The 25824-nt window shown below is 35.8% G+C and overlaps 1 protein-coding gene across 11 annotated transcripts in view; it reads left to right on the top strand.

Moving 5' to 3' along the window:
• The window catches only part of Map2k5 (mitogen-activated protein kinase kinase 5), a 236736-nt gene that overhangs the window by 93300 nt on the left and 117612 nt on the right, over positions 1 to 25824 (top strand). For 10 of the 11 annotated variants that reach the window (XM_078049410.1, XM_040276276.2, XM_005316728.5 and 7 more), the window contains 2 exons: positions 4736 to 4797; positions 10542 to 10590. In XM_078049410.1, the coding sequence (XP_077905536.1) occupies positions 4736 to 4797; positions 10542 to 10590 (111 nt within the window). Of the gene's footprint in view, positions 1 to 4735; positions 4798 to 10541; positions 10591 to 17100; positions 17215 to 25824 lie in introns of all 11 variants that reach the window. The other variant, XR_013438726.1, reaches the window with a different exon arrangement.

Below are 25824 nucleotides of genomic sequence, written 5' to 3'. Positions count from 1 at the left end.
TTTGGGAAGGTTTTGTCCAGTTATAATCCAGAGTAGATAGAGGAGTCTAGATAGAGTGGTCAGTGATGGCTTTTTTTTTTTTTTAAGAGATGGCATTGTAACAGAGACCTTAATGTCATTGAGTTAGCTCAGGGAAGGTCATGGGGAAGAGCTTCAAGGTCGAAGGAGTATCGAGTATAAATGCTGCAAGGTGGGAGCAAGTTTGATGTAATCAAGAAGGTTTAAGTGACTAGAGAGTAATGATGAGAGGACCTGTGGCTCAACAGGAGATCAGAGCAGCAGATAGAAGCAAGATTGTAGCGACCTTGTCCACCATGTCAAGGAAATTTAGGTTTTAGTCTGACTTTATTAGGAAGCCTTTGGAAAGTTCTAAGTAGGGGAGTGATGTGTAGTCAACCTTTTTATTAAGTCTTAGCTTAAGTTCACTCAAACATCCAAATAGTAGGTCTCAGTACATATACACGTATTTAAATTATCACCACAGGAATAAATTGATCCATCCCCACAAAATAAAATACCCTATTGCAAAGAAAGGGCTTTTTATATTTTCAACCAGCAGGAACTAAGAGAGTTTCTACTGAAATTTTTGCTTGTGGTTCATGATTTCATTTAGTTGACATTAATAATAATCATGGTCATTTTAAAGCAAATTTTGGGACTAATAAAACTATTGTTGCCTCTTGTTCATTTACTACATATTTATATTTATCTTATGTGCATGATAACTACTTTCTGTTTTAGATCCTTAATAGGACCCTTTGGTCTACTTTTACAACAGTGGTGGTCCTGATTTATCAATAGAAGTGTGTAGTAGTTTATCAATTGGCATGGGTTTTTACTAATCTACTACTGGCAGTCTTCCTCTTGGTTCCCATGGTGAATAGGGCATGCAGGGAAATATCTGGCCAGGAATGTTAGGTGGCCAAATAACACAAGGAAGTGGCAGGTCACAGCAAGCAAACCAGTGACCTTGGAATAATAAACAAAATGTTTGAAACCTAGGAGCCACAAATGAGTTCCTGAATATCTTGAATACCATCATCTCAGCTAAGATTAAACTCTGTCCGTATGCGTTTTAATAACACAACATTGCAGTGGGATTTCTTTAAGCTATAAAAAAGTTCCTTTGTGACTCTAAAGCTGTGTAATGTTATTGGGGAACTTTTTAGATCTTTGCATTTTGGGGAGTTCAAAGGGTCAGGTCTTCTCTGAGCTCTTCGTCAACTGACTCATGTCTATTCTATAACACTCACATCTCTGGGACTCAGTTTTCTCCCATTTGTCAAAGATAGAGGGCTTGCCTTGCATGTGCAAGGCCCTCAGTTCGTTTCCCAGAACTAAAACAAACAAATAAACAACAAAAAAAAGCCAACATTTTAGGAAAGATTTGTAGGATAGAAATGATAGTAAAACTGAATAAAAATTAAACCAGAACTCTCTTCAATTTTTAGCCTGATAAGAGTTACCAAACTGCACAAAGGGCTTAACAGGAACTTTTGATTCTGTGTGGATCTGCTACATTATTTTTCATCTCTGACATGTATCTCTTGTGAGCATGGAAAGGACAGGATGAATCAGTGATGAACCAGAGCCAGCTGTGTAAAGATTTATCCATGGAGGTCTAAGGAAGGCAGGATCTGAGATTAAAGAGGTATTTACAAAAACCAGTGAACTACCTCAAAATGGGATTCCTTTTTTGCTTATTCTGCTGATAATGGTGGTAAGATAATCTTTGACTTTTTGGTTCAGCTTGTTTAAACCATTGTTCATTTAGCTAATCAAACTCTAATTCACTCCCTTTGTAAAAATAAATCTCCTCACCAAGGACTTTGTCCTGGTACATATGCATGAGTTTGCACCTCCAGGTTCTGTATCCCTCAAGCTGTTCCTTTCCCAAGGGATCAGCTCAATGAGCTACCAGCCTTCCCAGGACTAACCTGGAAACCTCGATCTTCTGCAGCTTATTTATCCTTGGAATTGCCAGTTCATCTAAAAGATCAATGAGAATATAAACTTATTTTTCTGCCACATTTTCACTTTCATTGAATCTATAATAAAAGTTCTGCTTTAGTAAATAAGGATGGTTCTGCTCATTAGACCTGTCTTTTTCTTTTTTTTTTCTTCATGGTTTTCCCATTAGCCCCTAGAGCCAATGCATAAGGTTTAGTTATACTGTGGTTTCCCAGCTTCTTGTTAGAATCTAAAAAGTACAAGCAAAACTTACCTAAAAGAATTATAATTTTCCTCTATTTGCTTTAAACAAGATGGTAGAAAGCCAGTAGCTTTATGTGTTCATTTACAATATTTTTAAATTTTTCTAGTTGTAGAAGGACACAATACCTTTATTTTTAGTTTGTTTTTTTTTGTTTGAGTATTTTTTTTTTTTTTGAGTTCCAATGGCCTTTAAAAGATGTCTCTGAGAATCTAAGCTAAGGCAGGCACAGGGAATGGAATCTAAGCTAAGGCAGGCACAGGTACAGGTAGTCTCTAGCAATTGGCTGGAGTTTTCAGGAAAAGTGCTCCCTGGAGTGAAAACACCAATTTCCAAGTATATAAATGTCTATTATTTAGGGATAAACCAGACCTCACAATCTGTCTGTCTTTTTTTAATATCGTCCTTTTTTTTAATATTTATTTTTTAGTTTTCAGTGAACACAACATCTTTATTCCATTTTTATGTGGTGCTGAGGATCGAACCCAGCACCCCGTGCATGCCAGGCGAGCATGCTACCACTTGAGCCACATCCCCAGCCCCTTAATATCGTCTTTATGTTATTTATTTTTATGTGGTGCTGAGGATCAGACCTAGAGCCTCCCATGGCTAGGCGAGCGCGCTACCACTGAGCCCCAGCCCCACCCCTATTAATTCATTTTTTTAAATATATTTATTTTCTAGTTGTAGTTGGACACAACACCTTTAATTTATTTATTTTTATGTGGTACTGAAACTCAAACTCAGGGCCTTACACATGCTAGGCAGGAGCTCTACCACTGAGCCACAACCCAGCACCTTATTAATTCATTTTTATGTGGTGCTGAGGATCAAACCCTGTGCCTCACACATGCAAAGCAAGTATTCTACCACTGAGCCACTGCCCCAGCCCATATATACAATATTTTTATAAAGAAAATAATTTTTTTCTGATGTTCCAGTTTTAGGAAAATGAGACATAAAAATGTAAACATTTGTATACTTGACAACATTTCAAGAGTAATATGCTTCAGCTTAATACCTTGTAAATCATCCAATAGTAAAATGGTAAATATTAATTTTTAGCCTTTGATGTGAAAAAAATCTCAAATATTCTGGACAGTTTCTTTGTACAAATGGAAGGCTGTGCACCTTAATTTGACTCTTAAAAAATGTTATCAGGGCTGGGGTTGTGGCTCAGTATTATCACACTCATCTGGCATGTGTGAGGCACTGGGTTCGATCCTCAGCACCACATAAATAAATAGATAGATAGATAGATAAATAAATAAATGGATAATATTGTGTCCATCCACAATCAAAAAAATAAGTCATCATACATTATTAGTCTTATGTCATTAATGAATGAAGTAATAGTTCTTTGCATAAACTATATTGTTGAAGTTCTTATACCACTAATATGATATTGAAAATTTAATAAGCATACCCAAATTTATACTTCCAAAGAATATTGATTTCTTCAAAATAGTCACCTATGAAATTTCAGTTATTTCAGTGATGCTATTGTTGCTACAAATGGTGTGGGTTCCTTTTTTGGAATTGCTTCAGAGCAACTGCACCTATCTGGTGAGATTCATGGTAGTTTTCACTCATGCATTGATTTATCTGACAGATTTTTTTTTGATACCTTTATTTTCTTTATTTATTTTTATGTGGTGCTGAGGGTAGAATCCAGGGTCTCACACATACAAGGAGAGCGCTCTACTACTGAGCCACAACCCCAGTCCCTGACAGATATTTTTAAACACCTACTGTGTGCTAATTGTGTAATGTCTAGACTGTTAAAAATGAAAACAAACAAAAAAACCATGATTGCTGTCTTAATTATATTCATAATTTATTGTTTTTTTAATTGGCAAAAAAATCATTTAAAGCTGAATTTGGTAAAGATGAAGGATGTTAGTGAAAACCATTTGGTAAAAAATAATTTATTATATAAAGATACTGGTTTTTCTTTTTTACCTCATAAAGTCATTTTCCAAAGAGACTTTCCAGAAAACCAAGAAAGTATCTTGAAAATAGATTGATTGCTTGTTTTGGTACCTAATTTGAAGGTAACATTCATTAAGATAAAAGTAACATTGCTATTTTTGCTTTTTAAGTCACTGTGTGTTTTGAACCTCATATCCACCAGCTTTTATTTGGCTAATGTAAAACTTTCTAGATGAGGCTGTGGTTTACATTTGAGAAAACTGGCACACAAATGAAATGACAAGTGTGATTGTCATGTTGATCTTTAGTTTTTTTTTTGTTTGTTTGGTTTTTTGTACGTGTGTATTCACGTTTCTATAAAATACAGATTCTTAGTCTGCCCTGGACTAATGTCCTTCAGTTTTTTTCTTGTAGGTGACCGCACAATTGGGAATAAAATAGAAGTGTTTAGTTATATTTCATGATGACTAGTCATACTTCAACGCATGATATAAGAAGAAAAACATTCTCACCATGATTGTACAGAGAGGAGCCCAGTGCCCTGTTCTAGTAGTTGCATTTGAGGTAACACAAGATGTTTGTCTCTTGCAGGGGGATCTTTGGATGTATATAGGAAAATTCCAGAACATGTCCTTGGAAGAATTGCAGTAGCAGTAAGTATATGGCTTGGGAAATTTGAGTGATTTGATCCTTCTAGTTAAGCCTACTTTTATGTCTTCAGTATTTTTTTTCCCTCACTTTTAGTTGACTATCAGATTCTTCTTAGTTGCCTTCAGCTTTTATCATTTTTGTCTTTTCTCCCCTTCATAGACTAACCCCCAACACAGCACATTGATACCTCTTAGGCTCAGTGGTACTCTCACCTTTTCTATATCCTGGGTTTGCAGAGACCATAGTGATCAGGTTGACCACTAGAATTCTCAGCCTCTTCAAAAGATAACTAGTGTTTTGAACATGTTGTAGTTATAGGCATAAAATTAGTAAATATTTAAAAGTCCAAATCATTAAAAACATGCAAAAAATGCTACTTTGCTCTTAAATATTTTTGCAATCTTTTTTATGTTCTTCATTTTTTTCATTTTTTTTTATCAACTACAACTAGGAGCTTATTCCCTTTGTCATTAAAAGCAGCTTTTCTGTTTCCTGATTTCACTAATAAACTGATGAAATATATCAACTAAACTAACATTTCTGTGTAAGTTCCAGGTTTCAAATTTGGAATAATGTAGGCTAAACAGTGTCTAAGAGAAGTCATAGGGTGGTATAATAGTAAACAATTGCTAAACTAAAGGCACTCTGATAATTTAAATGGTTTAATGCAGAACAAAGTGATTATATCATGTACCATTTAATTAAATGGCTTATTTTCACATTCATTATACATCAAACTGACAACTCAAATTCTTTAATCCAACATGAACACTTATTTAGTCTTAGTTCATTGTAATTCACAGCTTTCCTTTTTTCTCTCTAATTATTGGTGTGAACTGCTCAAGGTGATGAGAACTTTCTTTTCTGATGCTATTGCTGCTAAGTAGCTTCTAATCTACATGTGTAGGTGGATTCATATGAAATCTGAGTACTTAAATCACTTGTTTAGATGAAAATAAAAATGTTTCATTTCCTTTTCTAATCTCAGGGGGGGATGGAATGCTTTGTGGCTTTTGGCAGTTATTGGCTCTAAAGTTTAATAACACGTATGATAAAGGGTGAAAAAAAGCAAAGAATATAAACTGAAAAAAAAAAGAAATTTACAAGTTCTGTGTACTCAATTATCTATTGAACTTGGCAAAAATAGAGAAGCGTGTTTTTCTGGGACATCATAAACCTTGCCTGCCTCTCGTGTGTGGCAGCCAAGCAAGGCCACTGCTCTTTTCTGTTGGAGTGGGAAGGCTAGGAAGTGGACACAGTCAGCAGAAAAAATAAGCAAGCTTTAAATACAGGGCTTGCCTATTGGGTAACTGAAAATATGACAGATTATTTTAGTGACAGTTGTTAAAATAAGTGCTCATTTAAGTCATTGATAATATGCCTTTACATTTTTTAAATTTGGGGGTGATTTCTAAAGTATGTCCAGTTTCTCCAGCTTTTATGCTTTGTCAGATTATAGTAATGAAAACTGCTTATGGCTGGAGTAGAAGAAAGGCTTTTGATAATTTTGCTCTTCTCGTCGCTTTTCAAGAACTCTGCTGGGGACTTAAGCTTGTATAATACCTTCAAAGTGTGTGTGTGTGTGTGTGTGTGTGTGTGTGTGTGTGTGTGTGTGTATAATCTGAGTAGGTCCCCAAATTGGATAATCCTTTGTTGAAACCAACATATGCCAGATTGGCACATGGCTAACGCCTGACACTGGGAGGACTGTGCCAGTTAAAATATGACTAGCAGATTAATAGGTCAAAGGTTATGATTTGTAAAATACATGTTTTAATAAGCCTGGTTGGATTTCCAGTATTTGTGATTCTTTGTCCTGTAATGTTCCAAAGATAACATCAACTTCTTGAGTTCCCTTGGTGGGCACATGAGTATAGTTTTAGCTGATGCCAAGTTTAAAGGATCAGGGTCAAGATGGGAAATAGGTGTATGTTGAATACTTCATGTCCCAATCATTGTTATAAGTTGATATACAAATATTATGTCATTTAGTCTTCATAGCAACCCTATAAACTTCAGACTGTTGAATATATGTTGTATTATGCAACATGAGGTTTAGGAAAGTTAAATAACTTACCTAGAGTTATTGTCTAATTAGTGCCAATTTGAACACAGGACTATCTAACCCCAGGCCCAGGGCTGTCGAACTCCAGGCCCATTGCTCTTTTATGCAGCTTTCCTAAGAGTCTCAGTGGGAGGAAATAAGAGGGAGAAGTGAAGGTGAGAACTAGTTTTAAAAAAAAAAGAGAAGAGGGCTGGCAGGAGCTCAGTGATAGAGTGCTTGTCTGGCATATGCAAGGCCTAGGTTTGTTTTCTAGTACCACCCAAAAAGAAAAAAAAGGGGGGATAAAAAATTACAAGTGAAAGAGTAATAAAGTAATACATATAATTGCTTCAAATTAATTTTGAGACCAGGTCTTGTTGTGTTGCCCAGACTGGTCTTGAACTCCTGGACTCAAGTGAACCTCCTGCCTCAGCCTTACAAGTAGCAGGGACTTCAGGTGTGCACGACTGCACCCAGCGTCAGATTCTCTTCATGTCTTAGAACTACATTTAAGGCATCCCTTTTTCCTCAAGTGAACTTTATTTTCCAGGTTTTAATGATCTGGCATGCAAGGCAAACCCATAGAGCCAAAGTTCATTACAGGATTGACCTCTGTCAGCCTCTGTGATATGTTGTTCAAATTTTCTCTTGTAGGATATATGGCAGGAGGGAATTTTTCCTTGAAGAAATCCATATAAACTGTCTGATTTCAGCCTTCCAACCTGCTCCATGATTTTTATCCACTATTCATTTGAATCTGGTCTCCTGTAAAAAGGAATGCTTTCCTGCCATCTAACACATTTTATTTTTCCTCACATTTTTGAAGCAGTGACACCGTGTACTGTATTTTGAGTGCTAATGTTGATTGAAGTTGTCCCTGAAAGGATGTGTACTTGACATGTCAAGGAGTGAGTGATTGACAGCAGATATAAATACTTTTATAGTGTCAAGGCTTTGTCAAGTCATTGTTTTGAAACCTAGCCTACTGAATACCCATAATACTTTCTAAATTTTCAATAGATAGATTTCTAGCTTATTTTACAGTGATACTTACATGCTTTAAAGGAAAATGTAGTCTACTTTGATAGTTGGAAGAACAGTTTCTTTTTGAATCTCTAAAAAATTTATAATTTTAGCAGTATCATGAAATCAAGATACTATTTGTTTTATCTTTTTACTACTTGACAATCTGAATATGTTGGATTGCCTCTCTTTTGTGGAGTGTTTTCAGATTATTCGCTTTGTTGAAACAATTTTAGTGGTTTGCTGTCTATAATGGGCAGGCTTTATAATACACAATAATTTATTTTTTAAAAATAAATTATTGTGTATTATAATACAATACCTTTATTTTAATAAAGGTATTGTATTATAATACAATATAGGTATTAATACAATATAGGTATTAATATATAAAGGTATATAATAACTTTATTTTAATAAATACCTTTAATACAATACAATTATAATACAATACCTTTATTTTATTTATTTTTTACATGGTGCTAAGAATCGAACTCAGGGCTTTGCATATGCTAGTTGACCACTCTACCACTGAGTACTACCCCAGCCCAATATTCAACAATTTCTAAGTTTAAAACACCCAGACTCCTCAGAACTAAGGCTAAATAAGGTAACCTCCTACAACTCAAAGAGAAAACTGTAGTCATTATTGATAGTATTATTATAAACATTTAAAGAAATATCTTGTCCTTTTTTCTGTTATAAAATTATCATTAATATTTTTTACTTAATTTTTAAAAAATTTTTGGTTGACAGCAATTATGTATTTATGGAGAACAGTTGACATTTCAATACATGTGTATAATGTATATTGCATTATTAATATTTTAACATTTCCTTTTTTATGTTTAACTTTTCAGAATACATTTTATTGTAATGTCTCATTCCAAATTTTAGAAGAAATAATTTTCTATAAAAATGTTTTTTTTTTCTCTTAGAATCAATAGCGTTGATCATACCATATTAGCAAATCTTTCAGGAGTACATTCTACTCTATGAGAACAATTAAAATATGTTAACCTCTGCTCTATATTAATTGGTATAGATTGTTGTCTTCTACCTCTTTAGTAGAAGTAGTTGGTTTTCTCCTTTGCATTTCTGTTTTTAATGTTGCCCTTAGTCTTTCTTGATCAACTAAAATCTTTCTGTATTTAGCCCCAGCCCTCTTTTTGTCATTTTAAGATATTAAACCACTCATTACTTTTCATTGTGGTAAGTGTTCTTGTTAATGTAGCTCTGACTACCTAATATTTTCTATAATGATGGGTACTTTTAAATTCTTCTGGGAAGTTTTGAGTTTCATAATTATGGTATCTAATTACCAATTGCCAACCTTGAAATTGTAAGTGTATGTTCATGTGCCTACAGGGTCAATGGTTGTGAATAAAAGGTACGTCTCCCTGTACAACAATCTTTGTATAAAGATTTTGCAAGTTTCATTTTTGTAGTGCTGGTGATTGACTCCAGAGCCTCACCTCATGCAGTTGGGCTTTTAGGTTTTTAACAGCAACCTCTGATTAGATTTTCCACAAAGAAGTTCACTTTGTAACCTTTGTACTTAAGATCTTTAAAATGTCTTTATTCAATATCTCATTGTCTGATTATTCTTAATTCTAGCCTATTACAGACAAAAATTCAAATCTAATTCCAAATGTTTGTATTTTCTCATTTTGTGACCTGTGCTTTCAGTATTGTCTGTGTGACTCCTCCACATACATGCTTTACACCAGAATTGTCTTGGTATATTTTATTCCTTCCTACGCTGATAATTTTTTTAAGTTTTTAAAAAGCTTTTTATATTGAAATTATTTTAAATTTACAAAAAAAAATAGTTGTGAGAATATTACAAAGAATTCCTGCAGATGATTCATCGAGGTTCCCCAATTAACATTTTAATACATTTGGTGAAAATGTCTTTTTCCCTTGACTTTCTTGTGAAGGTGAGGGCTTCCTGACTAATGGTAGGAAAAATGATTCCTATTCTATGCACTGCCTTATTTTATTAGTTAACTTTTTAGAAATTTCTCAGGCTGGGGATGTAACTCAGTGATAAAGCATGTGCTTAGCAACACACACACACACACACACACACACACACAAACACACACACACTCTCCTTGTTCGAAAATGTCTTGACTTCAAACAAAATCATACAGAAGTATAAACAATTTTTTTTGTCCCTCTCCTCCCCTGCCCGTAGCACCATTAAGAGTTTAGTATAGGGCTGGGGATGTGGCTCAAGCGGTAGCGCGATCGCCTGGCATGCGTGCAGCCCGGGGTTCTATCCTCAGCACCACATACAAACAAAGATGTTGTGTCTGCCGAAAACTTTAAAAAAAAAAATTTAAAAATTCTCTCTCTCTCTCTCTCTCTTTCCCTCTCCCTCTCCCTCTCTCTCTTTGAAAAATATTTTTTTAAAAAAAGAGTATAGTATATAGCCTTCCAGATCATTTTGTATACATAGACTTCTTTCTTTCACTTGGCGTACTTTATCTTCAGAACATTATAAACTAACTAGGCAGGAACATGTAGCTTTGTCCCCACAGAACCTGGCACAGAAATGGTACATGTTCAATAAAGCTTGTTGGTTTCTAGACTTATAAAAGAAAAATTACAGTTGATATGTTTAACTGTTGAAAGTTCCCCATAATTATACTGTTTTTTCTTTTATAAATTTAGGTTGTTAAAGGCCTTACCTATTTGTGGAGTTTAAAGATTTTACACAGAGGTATGTGCTGGGTTATAAGCTCTGATTTAATTTGGGGTGGGGTAGGGTGAAGCTCTCTAGATACCTTGATTTTTAAAGTGGGGAAAATGATCTGATATTTATGCTAGCTGATATATTTGGAAGTCAAAAAGATGCTTGTTTATGTTGGGTTTTTTTTTTTTTGCTTTCTTTTATTTTCTTGTTTCTTTCTCTCATTTATATTATAAACTTGGTGTTATATTTTTGTGAATCACATTTACCAAATATGTAAAAAGATATTTCATAGTGATTGAAAGTGACAGGATTTGATTGTCTTACTTAACTCTAGGTAGTGCAAAACCTTCACTTTTTGTTCAGTTGCACCCTGCCTTTTATTAATATTTCAGACGTCATTATGTATTTCCTTAAGAGATTGCTTATATACCTGGAAAGTAAAACTTGAAATAAGTAAGTGGTGATAGCATCAGAAACAATCCCCTGATTGAGTCACAAAACACATGAGAAAATAATCAGAAGACTGTTGAAAGTTGCAAAAGGAATCTCCTCGTGTTTTTTTAATGTTCTCAAAATGTCTAAATTCATTTGCAGCAAATTATTAAGTGAGAAAGAGACAATAACAAAGCAACTTCAGGGCCTAATGCTAAAATAGTGCTGTTTGATTTTACACATCTGCTCATCCTAGCTTTATGTACATTTGGAGAATGAAACAGCATACAATTAGATGTAATTAAAGGAAAGTATTTTTTTTAAAGGTATAAATCAAGAGAGGGAGAAAACAGCTGATATCATCAAGTGTATTATCATATCTGTCACCAAGCATTATTTTCTTTTGTGGGTGGTTTTAATTCCTAGTGTTTCCAATTTCTTCTTAAATTCTTTCTCTTAAAGAAGATATTTAGATTTTAACAAGTAAACTATTCAGTTCTTGAAGTTGTTTATGTTGATTAAGTGGAATCATAAGCTATGCATGCCTGTAATCCAAGTGACTTGGGGGGTTGAAACAGAAGGGTTGTGAGTTTGAAGTCAGCCTCAATATTTTAGCAAGACCTATCTCCAAAAGAAGAGGGAGTATAGGGATGTCGGGATATAGATCAGTGGTAAAGTACCATTAAGTTTAGTCCCCAGTCCCCTCCCCCTGCAAAATCATAAACCAAATTTTTTATTAAAGATACTCTATCTCTGTATTATAGTTGGTACAGAATATAGATGCAGGGTGAATAAACTGAGCTGAGCTGTATTAGTATTACTTTCCCTGGGTATAAATCAGTATGTAAACACATCTGGTGAGTGAAAGAAAAATGAAACATTTTTCACCATCAAGATTAAGGGAATGTTATTTAACATTATGTGGCTTATATTGCTCCTTTCTGTTCCCTGTCCTTCTACCTCCATATACCCACCAACCCATAAAGTGGTTAAGCCATTTTAATAGGATTAACCCAGTGGTCAATTCTCGTCGTTTCACTGTTGTTTTTTTGTTTGTTTGTTTTTTGTTTTTTGAGCACCTGCTGTCCATTTGACTAAGAAACTAGAGGAAGAAATAGAGCTCAGTCACAGAGCCTTCATTAGAAGGACTATACCATGAAATGAGAGTGTTGTGATGAACATGAGTCTTCGGACCATTCTGTACTCCAGGTGTGCAGGATCATTCTGGCTTGTAGTGAATTGTCCTAGCCATAACTTCCTGAAACAATTTAGTAGCACCAAGAACTCTAAAGTGCAGCAAAATATGTTTTAGATATTCTGAAATCAACTTGGCTTTTCTTCTTTAAAATTGGAAATTATGCTGACAAGTTGATGTACCTCTGATATTCCTGTGTCTGTATTATTTGGTTTTAGTTTTACTCTGTGTTTGAGAGAAATCACTGCGTTTTTTAATTTTAATTGAGATCTTGATAGACATGTTTCAAATGTTTTTATCTAGATTGGAAAATGAAGTGTGGGCTCAGATTCCTAGAACAATGATCCTGTGGTCTCTGTGGGCAAATATGATTGACCAGAGCTCTCAGAGAGTGGCAGATGCTGGTTGTAGCTCAGGCGAAGAAAGAGCTTTCCGATTTGTGATGGATGTGGGCTGCAGTGAAGTGATGCATGCCCTGTTTGAGGGAAGGAAGGTTTCAAAAGAGAATCTGAACTTGTACTTTTCTTTTCAGTCTTTGCTGACCCAGCCAATCCCCACAGAGTAGCCCACTGTAAAATACCACTGTTGTGGGAAGATGTGAGTGAGGGCCATGCTGGTGGGCCAACAGATCCTCTCAAGGATTGAGTTCTCAGTAGGGGCCAGGGAGTGTATGCGCATGTATGCCTGTCTGTCAGGGAAAACCAGTGAATTACAGTGCCGATGAACAGTAGTTCATGGGCACTCAGCAGTAGAAATCAGTAGGCTGTGGTAATAGACCTCATTAAATATACTTACATGTTTCCTAGCTATTCATGGAAACTTTTACCTTCTAGATTTAAAAGCATGTGTTTTTTATTGAAGAACAGAAGAAGCCAGATGTCCCTGAAGACTTTTGTAAAGCATTGTAATGAGAAATTTACCCTAGATTGAGTAGCTGTTAACTTAATATTTTAGAGGTTTTGTCCATATTTAATAACTTGGATTCCATAAAACTAAGATTAAAGATGCCTTTTTATTTACCAAAAGCTATTTAATTTTCTCCTTGATTAAAAAATTGTAGCTTTTTAGATGAGTTCAATCAGGCAATTAAAGATCAGAGCTTTTAAGTTCAGCTAAGGCAATTAAGTAGGTAATATACTTGTTTATACGCTTTTGCTATATGAGCTTGTTGCTGTACCTTCTTAAAAGCACATATACTCATTTTTGCTTCCTCTGATTGATGATGGGAATTCTAGCTGAATATGTGTCACATTGTCAAATCAAAGACAGGTCCTTTTTCAAGAAGTGGGAGAGCCTGGTCAAGCTTTGTGAGAGGACAGACAGGGAAAAGAAGATGGTGAGATAAAATACTTACAAGTCATCATAAGCTTCTCCTTTGTCTTGGTCTGTGTACCTGGGTTCTCCTCTGAGTGTTGGTTTCTGATGCTGCCCCTCAAAACCAGCATAGCAAGAAAAAAGGAGACACTGATTTATACTTATGAGCCCAAATTTTTAAAAATTAAGAATGGAAAGCTGGGGTTGTGGCTCAAGGTACAGTGCTCACCTAGCAGGCACAGAGCACTGGGTTTGATCCTCAGCACCACATAAAAATAAAATAAAGGTATTGTGTCCAACTAAAAACAAAATATTTTTAAAAAAGAATGGAGATATGTTCAATCTCCTAACATAAAAAGAGAACAAACTCTTTCTTACAAATAAATGGTTTCCTTGGAATGCCAAATTCATTCCCGAATTTTTATCTATAGAAAATGTACAGAGAAATAGAATATTGTAGAACTTACAAAATATAGCTCATGACTTCCAAACAAATTGTTGAGAATCTGGAGTCTTTCCCTTAGTGTATCCAGTGAAGACCATAGAATGAAATCTGAGCAGTAATCAGTGACAGAGCACCATCCCATGAGGCTTGTTAGTGTGGCCAGAGTTTATTTGGTAGTGTTTTATGTCAACTGGGAGTTGTTGGGAATTCAAATACAGTAGTCACTATTCATAGTGGGTCATCATATATTATATTTAGTCAGTTGTTACTATTGTTTATTTTCCTCTTTAATATTTGGCTGAGATTATATGTGTAAGAGTACTTTATAGCCTATTATATACTCATATGCTTTTATTAAAATTTTGAATTGATCATTTTATTCTGTTAATAAGGCTATCCTACTCCAAAAACCAGCCAAGGAGAGAGTTTACTATACTTTATATTACTGGATCAAAAATTTTGTAAATCTTTTCTCTAAGATAAAGCAAACATACGATGATACCACAAGAGGACATAATTATTTCAAATGTTTGAAATTCCCACCAAGATTAACTACTATGGAAAAACTGTCCTTATCAGAAGGCATACGTGAGAGCCCTGTAAGCATAACATTGCTGACTGTGGGTAAAAGCAAAGAAAATGAACAGTGAGAAAGTCTATTAGGCCAGATCAGACACTACAGCAAACATTGCAGCTTAACTTCAAAACATACATCGCCACTAATGAGGTGAGAGCCCTGCATATTAATAAACCTGCAGCTCTAGTCATAGCCATCATTACCCACATCAAACACAAATTCGAGTTTAACACCTATGCCATTTCTTTGGAAGATGTGAGAATGCCCTGGCAGTAACTGCTCTCTCTTTCCCTGAGGATAAAAAATAGAAATGGAATGGTAATGAGAATAGAACTTAGATTAAGAAAATAAAACTGGTAATCATTCTGGGGTGATCTTACACAGAGAGAGAAGTTTATAAAAAGAGAAAAACCTAGATAGTTGGTGTCCCAGGATTTGTGTGTGTGTGTGTGTGTGTGTGTGTGTGTGTGTGTGTGTGTAGTGTTTCATTAACTTTCTCTAATAGGAAAACCTTAAAAGTATTTTTGCAGAAATTCTAGAGATGAATGCGGTCCAAAGAGATCTGTATTGAAAAACTAAGTCTTATAGGTTCTACTCCTAGCTTTTTATTCTGCTCATGAATCTGGCCTTATGCTGGTCTTCCACCCAGTCTTACCTTATATGCAAAAGCCAGTATGGTTAGCTTACTCATTCAGCAGTTATTTATTTTATACCTACTATGATCCAGGCACTGGCCTAAGTACTTGGAATACTTCAGTATATAAGACACAAGATTTCTATATTCATGGAACTTATCTAGCAGGGGTACATGAGATAGGAAATAATCCAAAAGCAAAACCACAGTAAGCATGTGTTAGAAAGTAGGTAGTTACACGGAGAAAAGAAAAAGTAGGTGAAGTACATGGAGGCAAAGGGGAGGGTGCAATATTAATCAAAGTAGTCCTCCTGGAGAAAATGGCTTTAGAGTGACCTTGAAGGAGTGGAACTTGTCAAGATGACATGTGTGGGAACAGTTAGAGCAGAAGCTAAAGATGGGCATATGCATAGAGCACTCGGAGGCTGGCAGAGGCCAGTGCATCCGAAGCCAAGTATAGGGGGACAAGGGTAGAATCAGCTGTTAGGAAACTGTTTTGGCACTCAGATGATTTTCTGGATCAGGGAGATGGTGGCAGATTCCAGCTATACCATGTAATTTCACTTATATGACATTCTGAAAAAGGCATATTTATAACGACAGAAAATGTATCAGTAGTTGATATACATTAGAGGGCAGAGGAAGGATTGGTTGGCTGTAAAGGTACAAGGGAGCCTTTGGGGCTGTTGGAAATATTCTACATCTTGATTCTAGTGGTGGTTATGTGACTATCTATTTGTTGGAACACAAGTATGTATATTTGTATCTAATTTTAAAAGAGTGACTTTAAAATTAGATACAGATATTATGCCTCAGAAAATCAGTTTTAGAGAGAAAGCCTTTTTTAGATGCTCTACTTTAAAAAGAAATTTCACCTCTTAAAACACTATTATTCTTTCAAAGGGTCTTGGCTATTCTGTGATTCCATGGCTCCTGACAGATCCTACCTAGGTTTAATCTAATAATCCAATAGCTTAAAACCAAGCAGACAGACAAAGCAGAATAACTCCTCATGATTTAAAGAGCATCTACAATGCCAGATGCCAGAAAGAACAGAAGGCTAGGGGAAAGGATGGCAGATAAAGGATAACAGGGAGAAAAAAATTAGAAGTTGCAATTGTCATTGGCACAATTCAGAGCATCTGGAAATTGGACAAAGTTTGCTTTTCCTTCAGTAAGTCACATACACCCCACCTCCAAGATATTACTAAGAACTGCAAATGTGCAGCACTGACCTAGCCTGTTGGGCAATTTTTAAGGTCCAGTTTCTAAGAAGGAATAAAACTTTGCTTGTCATTCCCACTTCAGTCCTGCTGACTGGCTTCCATGCTGGGTGAGCCTGGACAGGCAGGTCTCTGCTGTTCTCTGCATCTTAGTTGGCTCATGCATATGTACAGGAGAGGGGCTAGATGACCACTCGGGTTCCTTCACAAACCAGGGTTCTGGGCTTGGGGATGTCAGGACTGAAGGAAGTGTGATGGGTTGACGAGGTAGAGGTACAGAGTAAATGACATACAGGAAAAGAAAGAGAAAAGGTGAGAAATGCTGAAAGGATGAAAATAATAATAATGAATATTTTTCAAGCACTTACTCTTTACCGATCACTGAGTGCTTAATGTGTACAAACTATTTTAAAGTGTTCCTTCAAAATAAGGAATTCTTGGGAATACAAAATATTTTTTTAGATGAAGTATAAACAAATAATGGAGAACTAAAGCAGTGTGGTTTAGCTGAGACAAAGGTTGCTTTCTAAGCCAGATTAATGGAATCAAATCAGAAAACATCTTTGAGAGAAAAAGTTTTTGAAGTATAAAGACACTGAAAATCAAGTATTATCCTTAATAAAGAATTATAAAAAGGATATGTAGAGTCACAACTTGGATGGAAAGCAGAAACATCCCTTTTAAAGGTCTTTTTTTTTTATTTTGAAATAATTGTAGATCCACAGGAGGTTGACAAAATATGTACGAGGAGGTCTGATTCAAGGGCATCCTTTTTAAAGAAGGAAATTTGGAAGAAAATTGAAGGCTGATAATCCAAAGGAGTGTAGGCAGGTAAATGTTATATATCTGCTATTGCCTTTCAAATGAAATCAGTGTGAATTATAAAGTTAAAAAAACACTATAAGAATGTTCATATCATATCTAAAAAGTATGCACTAAAAGAAAAGAGATGGTAGAAGTGAAACTTTTGAATATCTTAGGAAAGAAATTTTGATGTCAAGGTGGTAGATTATAGGAGCACGTCTTAAGTTGAGATTTGTGGCAGAACTCAATTAGGGAAATGATCCTTTGCTGGATAAGGTCATTCTTTAATGAAAGATGTTGGAAAGCATTAAGTACCAATAGAAAATTAACCTAATTAACTTTAAGTAATTTATGATGAAATGTAGTTTACACAAAACTTGCATAACAAATCTCTTTTGCAGATATCTATATAGTTTGTGCTTACCTGTGGGTTACAGTAAGTTTTGAAATAATCTAAGCTATATTTTTGCTTTCTGGAAGATCAGTTTTTTAAAGGACTGGTTAGTGTTTAAGCAATCCAAGTCAATTTAAAGGAGTCATCCCCAGTTGGTTTTATGTTACATTGGGAAATGCTGAGAGGTCTGGGTACAGGGAATATCTTTCCCTGAGCTCTGGAACTGCTTAGTCAGATGGATCTGGAAGGGGGAGTTTGTGTTAAGCAAGTATTAGTGGTGAGAGTCCCAATTGCACCTTAGCTCCTGTTTAAAAATGCTTTGGATATTGTCCTTTAAATGCAAATATTACATGACAGTGTTAGAGTAGATCATAAGTCATGAATATTTATGTTTTTGAAAAAAAAATAAAATAAAATGGCTTAGCCCATGAGCTGAGGTAAACAGATTAGTTGAATGAATCTGGGTTGTTGGTTTTTCTGCAGCTCCGACTAGCCACACAAATGAACCCCTCTAGAAATTAAACCTCCTTCCCCTTGTTGGTTATTTGCTCTCATTGCCTCAGGTGGTCACTGGGAATTTCTGTATGTGTGGTAATGATTTTCAAAAGGACAAGAAACCCTATTCATCATTACTTAAAATTATTCTTTTAAATGAGTATGTGCCTAAAATATATATAAAACATTCTCAAAACTCAACATTAAAATAACCCAATCCAATTTGCAGTAGACAGAAGCCATGGAGACATTGTCCTGAAGAGGATCTACAGATAGCACATAAGCTTATGAGAAGATATGCAGCATCATTAGCCTTTAGGGTAATGCAAATTACAGCCACCATAAGCTATTACTAAACACCTATCAGAATAGCTAATATAATAGTGGCAACACCAAATACTGGTGAGGATGCAGAGAAATCAGACCACTAATACATTGCTGGTAGGAATGAAAGATGATAGAGCCCCACAGTTGGCATTTCCTACAAAACTAAACATGCAGCTACTCATATGACCTGGCAGTCGCACTTCTAGACATTTATGTCAGAGGTATGACCTGTGCACGAATGTTTATAGTAGCTTTATTCATATCACCTCCAAACTGGAAACAACCCAAATGTCCTTAAGCAGGCGAATGGTTAAGCCAGCTGCAGTGCACTCTACCAGCCAATGCTACTCAGCAGTAGAAGAAAACTAGAAAACTAACACAGAACCTGTATGAGTCACCAGAGGATTGTGCTGAGTGAAAAAGCCAGTCACAAAGGCTGTGTCCCATATAGTTCCATTATATAGAATTCTTGAGTTGATAAAATTATAAAACGGAAGGCGGATTTGTGGTTGTCAGGGCCTAATAAGGGAATGGAGGATCGGATGGAAATGGGTATGGCTATAAAAAGGCGTGAAGAGGGATCATTATTGTCACAGAAATGTTCCCTATCTTGATTTCAGTGTCAGTATCTGGTAATGCTATTCTACTATAGTTTTACAGAATGCAGACATTAGAGGAAACTGAGTAGAAGATGAGCATTATGTCTCTGTGTTATTTCTTACAACAGCATCTGAATTTACAGTTATCTTTAAAAGTTTAATATAAAAACATGTATAGCAATATATAAACATAAAGACACAGCAATGTGTAGAAAGAAATATCTTTGTGCATATGAGAGAGAAAAGGAATGTCTTTCTTCTGCATTTCCTGTATGCAAGTGGAATCCTTATTCAGAGAAGATGGTCCTAGACTTAGTTTTTCTCTTTCATATGCATCTGTGATAGGATCTGATCAAGATAGAATCATCCATTTTAGGACACTGAGAGAGTAAAGAACCCAAGGGAAATTACCATACTACCCAATTCCTCCTCTGTTCTGAAAATGAGTATCAGTGGAAACCTTAGAAGAGATAGAAGCAAAGAGATTATATGCTATACAAGGAAGAAATGCAAATGGGAGAGGGAGGTTAGTCCCCCAATACTTTTGCCTAAAATTCTTCTGCCTCTGTAGCGAGTGAGACTTAAAGTAAATCATGTGATTGTTTTGTGTTTTGGCCCTCATTGTGTTTGACTCACTTTATGCTGTCTAATCTGGTGAGCCCTTGTCCAACTCATAGCATGATGAACTTGTTATGGATGAATGTCTGACTCATCAAGCCCCATAGACAGATCTGATTATGGCTTCATGCCAGAGGCAAACCTGAATTTTAGGATTGATCAAAGGGAAGGGAACCCTACCTGTGTGATGGATAATAGGGTCATTTTTACCAGTAGAAGATGGAGGCCACAGTGAATTTATGGCACTGATTGTTTGCCAATGCTTATTTGTGGGATGAAAAAATTGCATCATTGGGCTGGGGTTGTGGCTCAGTGGTAGAGCACTTGCCTCGAATGTGTGAGGCACTGAGTTCGATTCTCAACACCACATATAAATAAAAAATAAAGGTCCATCAACAACTAAAATGAATAAAATAAATAAAATTTTTTTTAAATTGCATCATAATTTTCTGGGGATAATATTTTTCTCCTTCAGTGTGGCATAATTGGAAGCCATCCTTTATTCTCTTTTCTAGTATAAAAGCTTTATCCTCAAAGGATTCTGCCAAGTAGCATGGACAGGCAACACTAGCAATTGGACTCTTCCACGTCGTCTCTTTCTTCAGAGGTGTGATTAAGGGTGATCATCGTTGAGAAAATCAAATCCAGACTTTCACTATTGGAGGATTAAGTTTCTTTTGGATTGAAGTTGATAATTATAATAGTTTAATATTTGTTATTAATATTGTCATTTGTTGAGTATCCCCTGTGTGCTACTGAGTCAGATCTTTTCTGTATATAATTTTGTTTAATCTTTATGATAACCTTGTAGGGAAGGTATCACTGTATCTCCATTTACTAGATGAGGAATTGAGGTTTAAAGAGGCTAAATAAATAAGTTGCTCAGTCATAGGAAAGGCAATAAGCACTTAGTTACTCAATGGAAGAGCGCCCCTGGGGATCAGACCTAGGTTTCTTTAAGTTCTGTTTCTTCCTCTTAATTCGTCTCAGCTACCTGACTTTGGGTCATTGTCTTAACTTATTTGAGGTCATAGTGTTGTACCTGGGACGCAGCAAGTATTAATAGTTCAGACAGTTGTTTCCCAAGAATAGAAGCAAGAGATTGAGAGAGAACAGTTAGAAGCTCCCAAACTTCCCCCTATATCTCCTTTTCTTAGAGAGAACATTAGCTTGTGAGAAGTAGAAAGAACCTAAAGTAAAATCAGTTCATCTGTGACCTTCCCAGGTTTACCGAATTATTCAATGCCAAAGCATAGACAATCATCCAGCCTGCTAGTTCAAATGAGATTTATCTCATAATGCAGGCTGATAAAGCTTAAGAGGTACAGTCAGAACCTCTGGTTGTGTGGCCTTTGAAAATTAATTTTATTAATTTAAGCTTCAATACCAGGTTAATAATAATACCAATCTCAAGGGTTACAATGAGAATTAAAGGAAATAACGCATGCTAATAATGGCTTAGCCCATTCCTGGCACATAGCAAGGGCCAAGTAAGTATCATCTATTTTGATTATTGTTATTTAATTAAAACAATTTACCAGACTTGGTCCTCTGAACATGCTGCTCAAAGTCCAGTCTACAATCTTACACTGTATTTCTGCATTTAATGAATTCCTTTTTTTTTTTTTCTTTTTTGGCTGAGCAACATTTCAGTCTATAGGAATCTTACAATCAGTGGTATCTTGGGCTTGGGGAAGTAGGTTGTTCCAGAGTGAGAGCAGAATGAAGGTTTCTTCTGATTCTCAGGAACTCATTCCTCCACCCCTGGGGTTTCTCAAACACTGACAAGAATATGTACACATTACAGATAAATCTAAGATTCACCACTTTAGAAAGAAATCTCTTTTCCTTACTGTGGAAGAGTGAGAGAAGGAAGAATTGGGATGGCAGGCCTTTTTGTCCTTGGTATTAGCCTGCTAAGTGCCCCCTTTTCATCATGTGGAAAAGGGAAGCCATGTATGTTGCCTCCATTATGAACTGAATCATGAGACTCTAGACAATAACTGCCATTTAGGATGGCTAATTATGCTGCTTAATTTTATTTAAGGCTTTTGCAAGAATATTTGGATGACCTACCCTTTATTATGTGATGGAGTGATTAGAATAACTTTTATATTGCATTGTGGTTTTCTCTTAAGTGCATTCCTGTTGTGCACAGATGAATTTGTAATGCAGAATATCAGCATAGTCTATATTTAATTGTACCTGCTGTTCTCATTCATTAGAATGTGGTCCCCAAGAAATAACTACATAGATATATTGGTTGTTGTCTTTTCACAAGACAATTAAACATAATGAAAGAGTATTGCTGAAGCGCCCTGGCACAGTGCTAGGAGAGGTACTAAGAGTGGAGTCCTGCGTTCTCTGGCTCCTCCTGAACTGAGAGTAGTTTCCTGGCATACAAGCAAGCAATGCAATCGCTTAATAGAGGGAAGAAGTTGAAGAGAAGTTTATTTTTGCTTCCAATATCACCCCACAACAGAGCCACGTTCCACATTTTAAAACTCACCTCATGTTTTCTTAAGAATTGTACCATGCCTGCTTCTAAGAGCATTCGGTGTGGCTTACACCTCAAAGAACCGAGTAAATTAAATATTTTAAACATAAAGGAAAACAGAGAGGAGAAGGGAGAAGTAGGAGATGTCACCAGCATCTGATGTGAATATACCATGCCAAAAGGAGTCTTCAATTTGTATGGTTTTCTTTTTCTGTCAGAAAAAACACCTAGTATATACAAAAACACCTAGTATAACCTTTAGAAGCAGTCTTATCAGAAATTTGATTTGCAAGCCCCTATTCAGAATGCACTGGGTAACTCTTAACTGTAGTTTTGTGAACAAGCTTTTATTTATCTGTTTTGAACAGCCCCCTCGGCTCCCAGCCAAATCCTGTCTGAGGGTAACTCCCACCCTGACCCCTGATTATGTTGGGGGCAGAGGCTGGGCAGTGGGCGGAGAAGCTCTTTGTGAAGAGCTGCTGAAAGCATGAGCTCTTGAGGGCTCTGGCCTTTATTCACAAGCTTGAGCTTGATGCTGTTTGTGTGGACTGTTTAATGGCTAATTGATGCAGCATGTGTAAAGATATAGTTTCCTGCATGAGGCAGTTATGGGTGGCAACATGAGTTGTCTCAACATGATACCAATTTCCACAGTCAATTTGGTCAATTCAGTGGAAGGAAGGAAAAAAAAAAAAAGACAGTCCAGCCTAAAAATCAGTCAGAACAGTTACTGGAGGTTATTGAGACAACCTGGTTGGCTGACTGAGTTTTTCATGTTTGAACCTATGGTTTGTATTTTGTAGGCATAGCCTTTAGGCCTTTTGGGGAAATAATCATAAATACACAAAAGTGGCATTTTAAAGTTAGTATGTTTCTTTAAATATCTGTAATCACAAATTTAGACCTTCTAATACATACCAGTTTTGAGAGAATAACTGTGTGTGTGTGTGTGTGTGTTGTAATATTATTAGGTTATATAAGAAGCTGATGTTTTGTACTTTGTCATAAATAGAATAGAAAAGTGATCACCATGGTCACAAAGCACCCACAAAACTATGGCTTATCAGTTAGTCTTTTGGTAATAAATAATGTTTATGATAAATCAGGTTGCATCTTCAGGCTATTTTTTAAAAACAGCTTTATTAATGATATGAAACTTATATGCCATAAAAGTCATCCATTTTAAATATATGATTCAGTAGTTTTGAGTAAATTTGTAGAGTTGTACAATCATCACCGTAATCTAGTTCTGGAACATTTACATCACCCAAAAAAGGAGATCTCATACCCATTGTCAGGAAATCCCTACTCTTGTCCCAGGCCCCTGTCCCTGGCCCCAGGGAACACTAATCTGTTTTCTAACTACAGATTTGCCCTTTCTGGACATTCTATGTAAGCAGAATCATGCAATATGAAGCCTTGTGCTTCTTCAGGTAGCACGATATTTTTGAGGTTGATCTATATTGTAGTATGTCAGTAGACCATTCATTTTTATTGCTGGATAGAGATATATCACATTTTGTCTGTTCATTTATAGACAAATAATGCTGATATTCACATGTAAGTTTTTATGTGATTCCATTTTCCTTTCTCTGGGGTAGATACCTAGGAGTGTAATTAGTATATTTCTTTAAATATTTGTAACCACAGACAATCCAGTAGATATTAGTTTTGAGAAGTAACCATTTTGCCATTGATATATACTATGTAATCAGTGTAATTAACTCTTTTTTTATACTTTGTTAAAGGTACACTAAGATAATGACCACTGGTGGGGTTGTAGCTCAGTGGTAGAGTGCTTACCTAGCATGTGTGAGGCACTGGGTTCAATTCTCAGCACCACACATAAATTTTAAAAAATTAGGTGGCATTGTTACACCTAATTTTCATTTTTTGAGACTAAGGCCTTGCTGGGTTGCCCAAGCTGACCTTGAATTCCTATGCTCAAACAGTCTTCCTGCCTCAGTCTCCTGAGTAGCTGGCACTAAAGGCAAACACTTACCTGGCTTATTAAACATAGGGCTTGTGTTTAATTTTTAAAGACACTTTAAGATTGATTTTTGCAGTTGCAGGCTCCTATAGAAAATCACCTATTATCAGCCTCAGCAAGGGACAGACCCTGTTTGTGGGCTCAACATTCTTCCAGCTCCCTGGTATTTTTCTGATCATCTTCTTAGCCCTTCACATCATTGGACAGAACTGCGTCATAACCACCTATTATTCACTTGTACTACACTACTGCAACTCAGAGTCATTATATCATTAAAAAGCTCAGCTTACTGTGACATCCCACAGAAGGAGCGGGAAAACATTGTGACAAGAGATACTGGATGTGATTGGATAATTGTTAACTTTCGTGTTATCCCAGCTGAACAGCACTTGCCATTCTGGAAGAAGCCTCCCCTCAGTTGCAGCTAGTGTATTGAAAGTTAACCTCACTTAGCATTAGGGTCCAGGAAATATATTAGAAGATCCAAAAAGGGTGGGAATCATTGTCATTTCCAGTTCTGCAAAATAATAGCTTATAGTATATCTTGTGTATTTAAGTATACAAAATGTTTTTTTCATTCATTTGGTTTATTCAACAGTTCATTGAGCACTAATTTGTGCCAGTTAGACTAAACACAGTCTCATTTAATTCTTGGACCACTTTGTCAGTGTAGGAAGATAAGATATCTGGATATAGTAAGATATAATCAGATGTCAATATATCATTTATAAGATTGGGTTTTATCTGATTTACCCGCACTGGTAAGGTAGTTTTTCAGTGAGAGTTCAAGGTTGTTTTGAGAATTAAGTCAGACTGTGCTGAGCACTAAGCATGTGAGCATGGGAGGGTGTATGTATAAACACACATGTGCTCAGAGGCTTGAACAGTTTGTCTAGTGTCACAGTCAATCTTGAATTAAGTCCATAGGCCATTTCCCATGTTATTATCTGACCAACAAGAACCTATTCTAACTCCTGTAAAAACTACTCTGCAGAGAATGACTATTTTCTTTCTAAAAAGAAAGATGATGAGGAATATCATTAAAAATGGGTCACTTTGCATTGTATTTTTGTCTCTTTCTCCAACACAATATTGACCTAGTAGCCAAGATGAATTAAAACCAAACTTCAAATTAAGGAACACCAAAACATGACTGTTCCATTCTTAGTGCTAAAGGCAATGAAAGTTAATTTGGTTTTTCAGTAAAGGCTTATGTCTTGAAAAAGAAGAAGCATATTTCTCTTTAGTGGTGTGAAAGGACCTATAATTCTAGGCTTCTACATACCTCATTTGTATGTTCTTTGAGAAAATGTGTCTCAGTTAAAATCAATGCCCTACTATTCATTTAAGCTCCCTTGCCTTCAATAAAACTAATTGATAAACCCTAATAATTAATGGCCTGATTAAACCACAATGACTTACATCTGCCCTGATGATTCCCATTTATAATCAGTCACTTTAATGACTCATCTTTTCTGCGCTTTGCTTACAGAAGAAAGGCTATGATGTTTTAAGTGAGCTGAATGTAAAGCTGTATGCCTTCAATTGCTATTTGTTTTCCATAACTTGATATAGCATTAAAATAAGCATAGATATAACTACTTCCTTAAAAGTAATCTTTCTGCCTAATCAGATGTGCTATTATCTATGGCTTTGAAAAGCAAACAAACAAACAAAAAATCATATCATTTTAGCAATCCTGGAGCTATTCTTGAGA

Source organism: Ictidomys tridecemlineatus, chromosome 5 (assembly GCF_052094955.1).
Source record: "Ictidomys tridecemlineatus isolate mIctTri1 chromosome 5, mIctTri1.hap1, whole genome shotgun sequence".
Classification (NCBI taxonomy): domain Eukaryota; kingdom Metazoa; phylum Chordata; class Mammalia; order Rodentia; family Sciuridae; genus Ictidomys; species Ictidomys tridecemlineatus.
The sequence above is the reverse complement of the archived record's forward strand: the minus strand, read 5'-3'. Positions and strand labels throughout refer to the sequence as shown.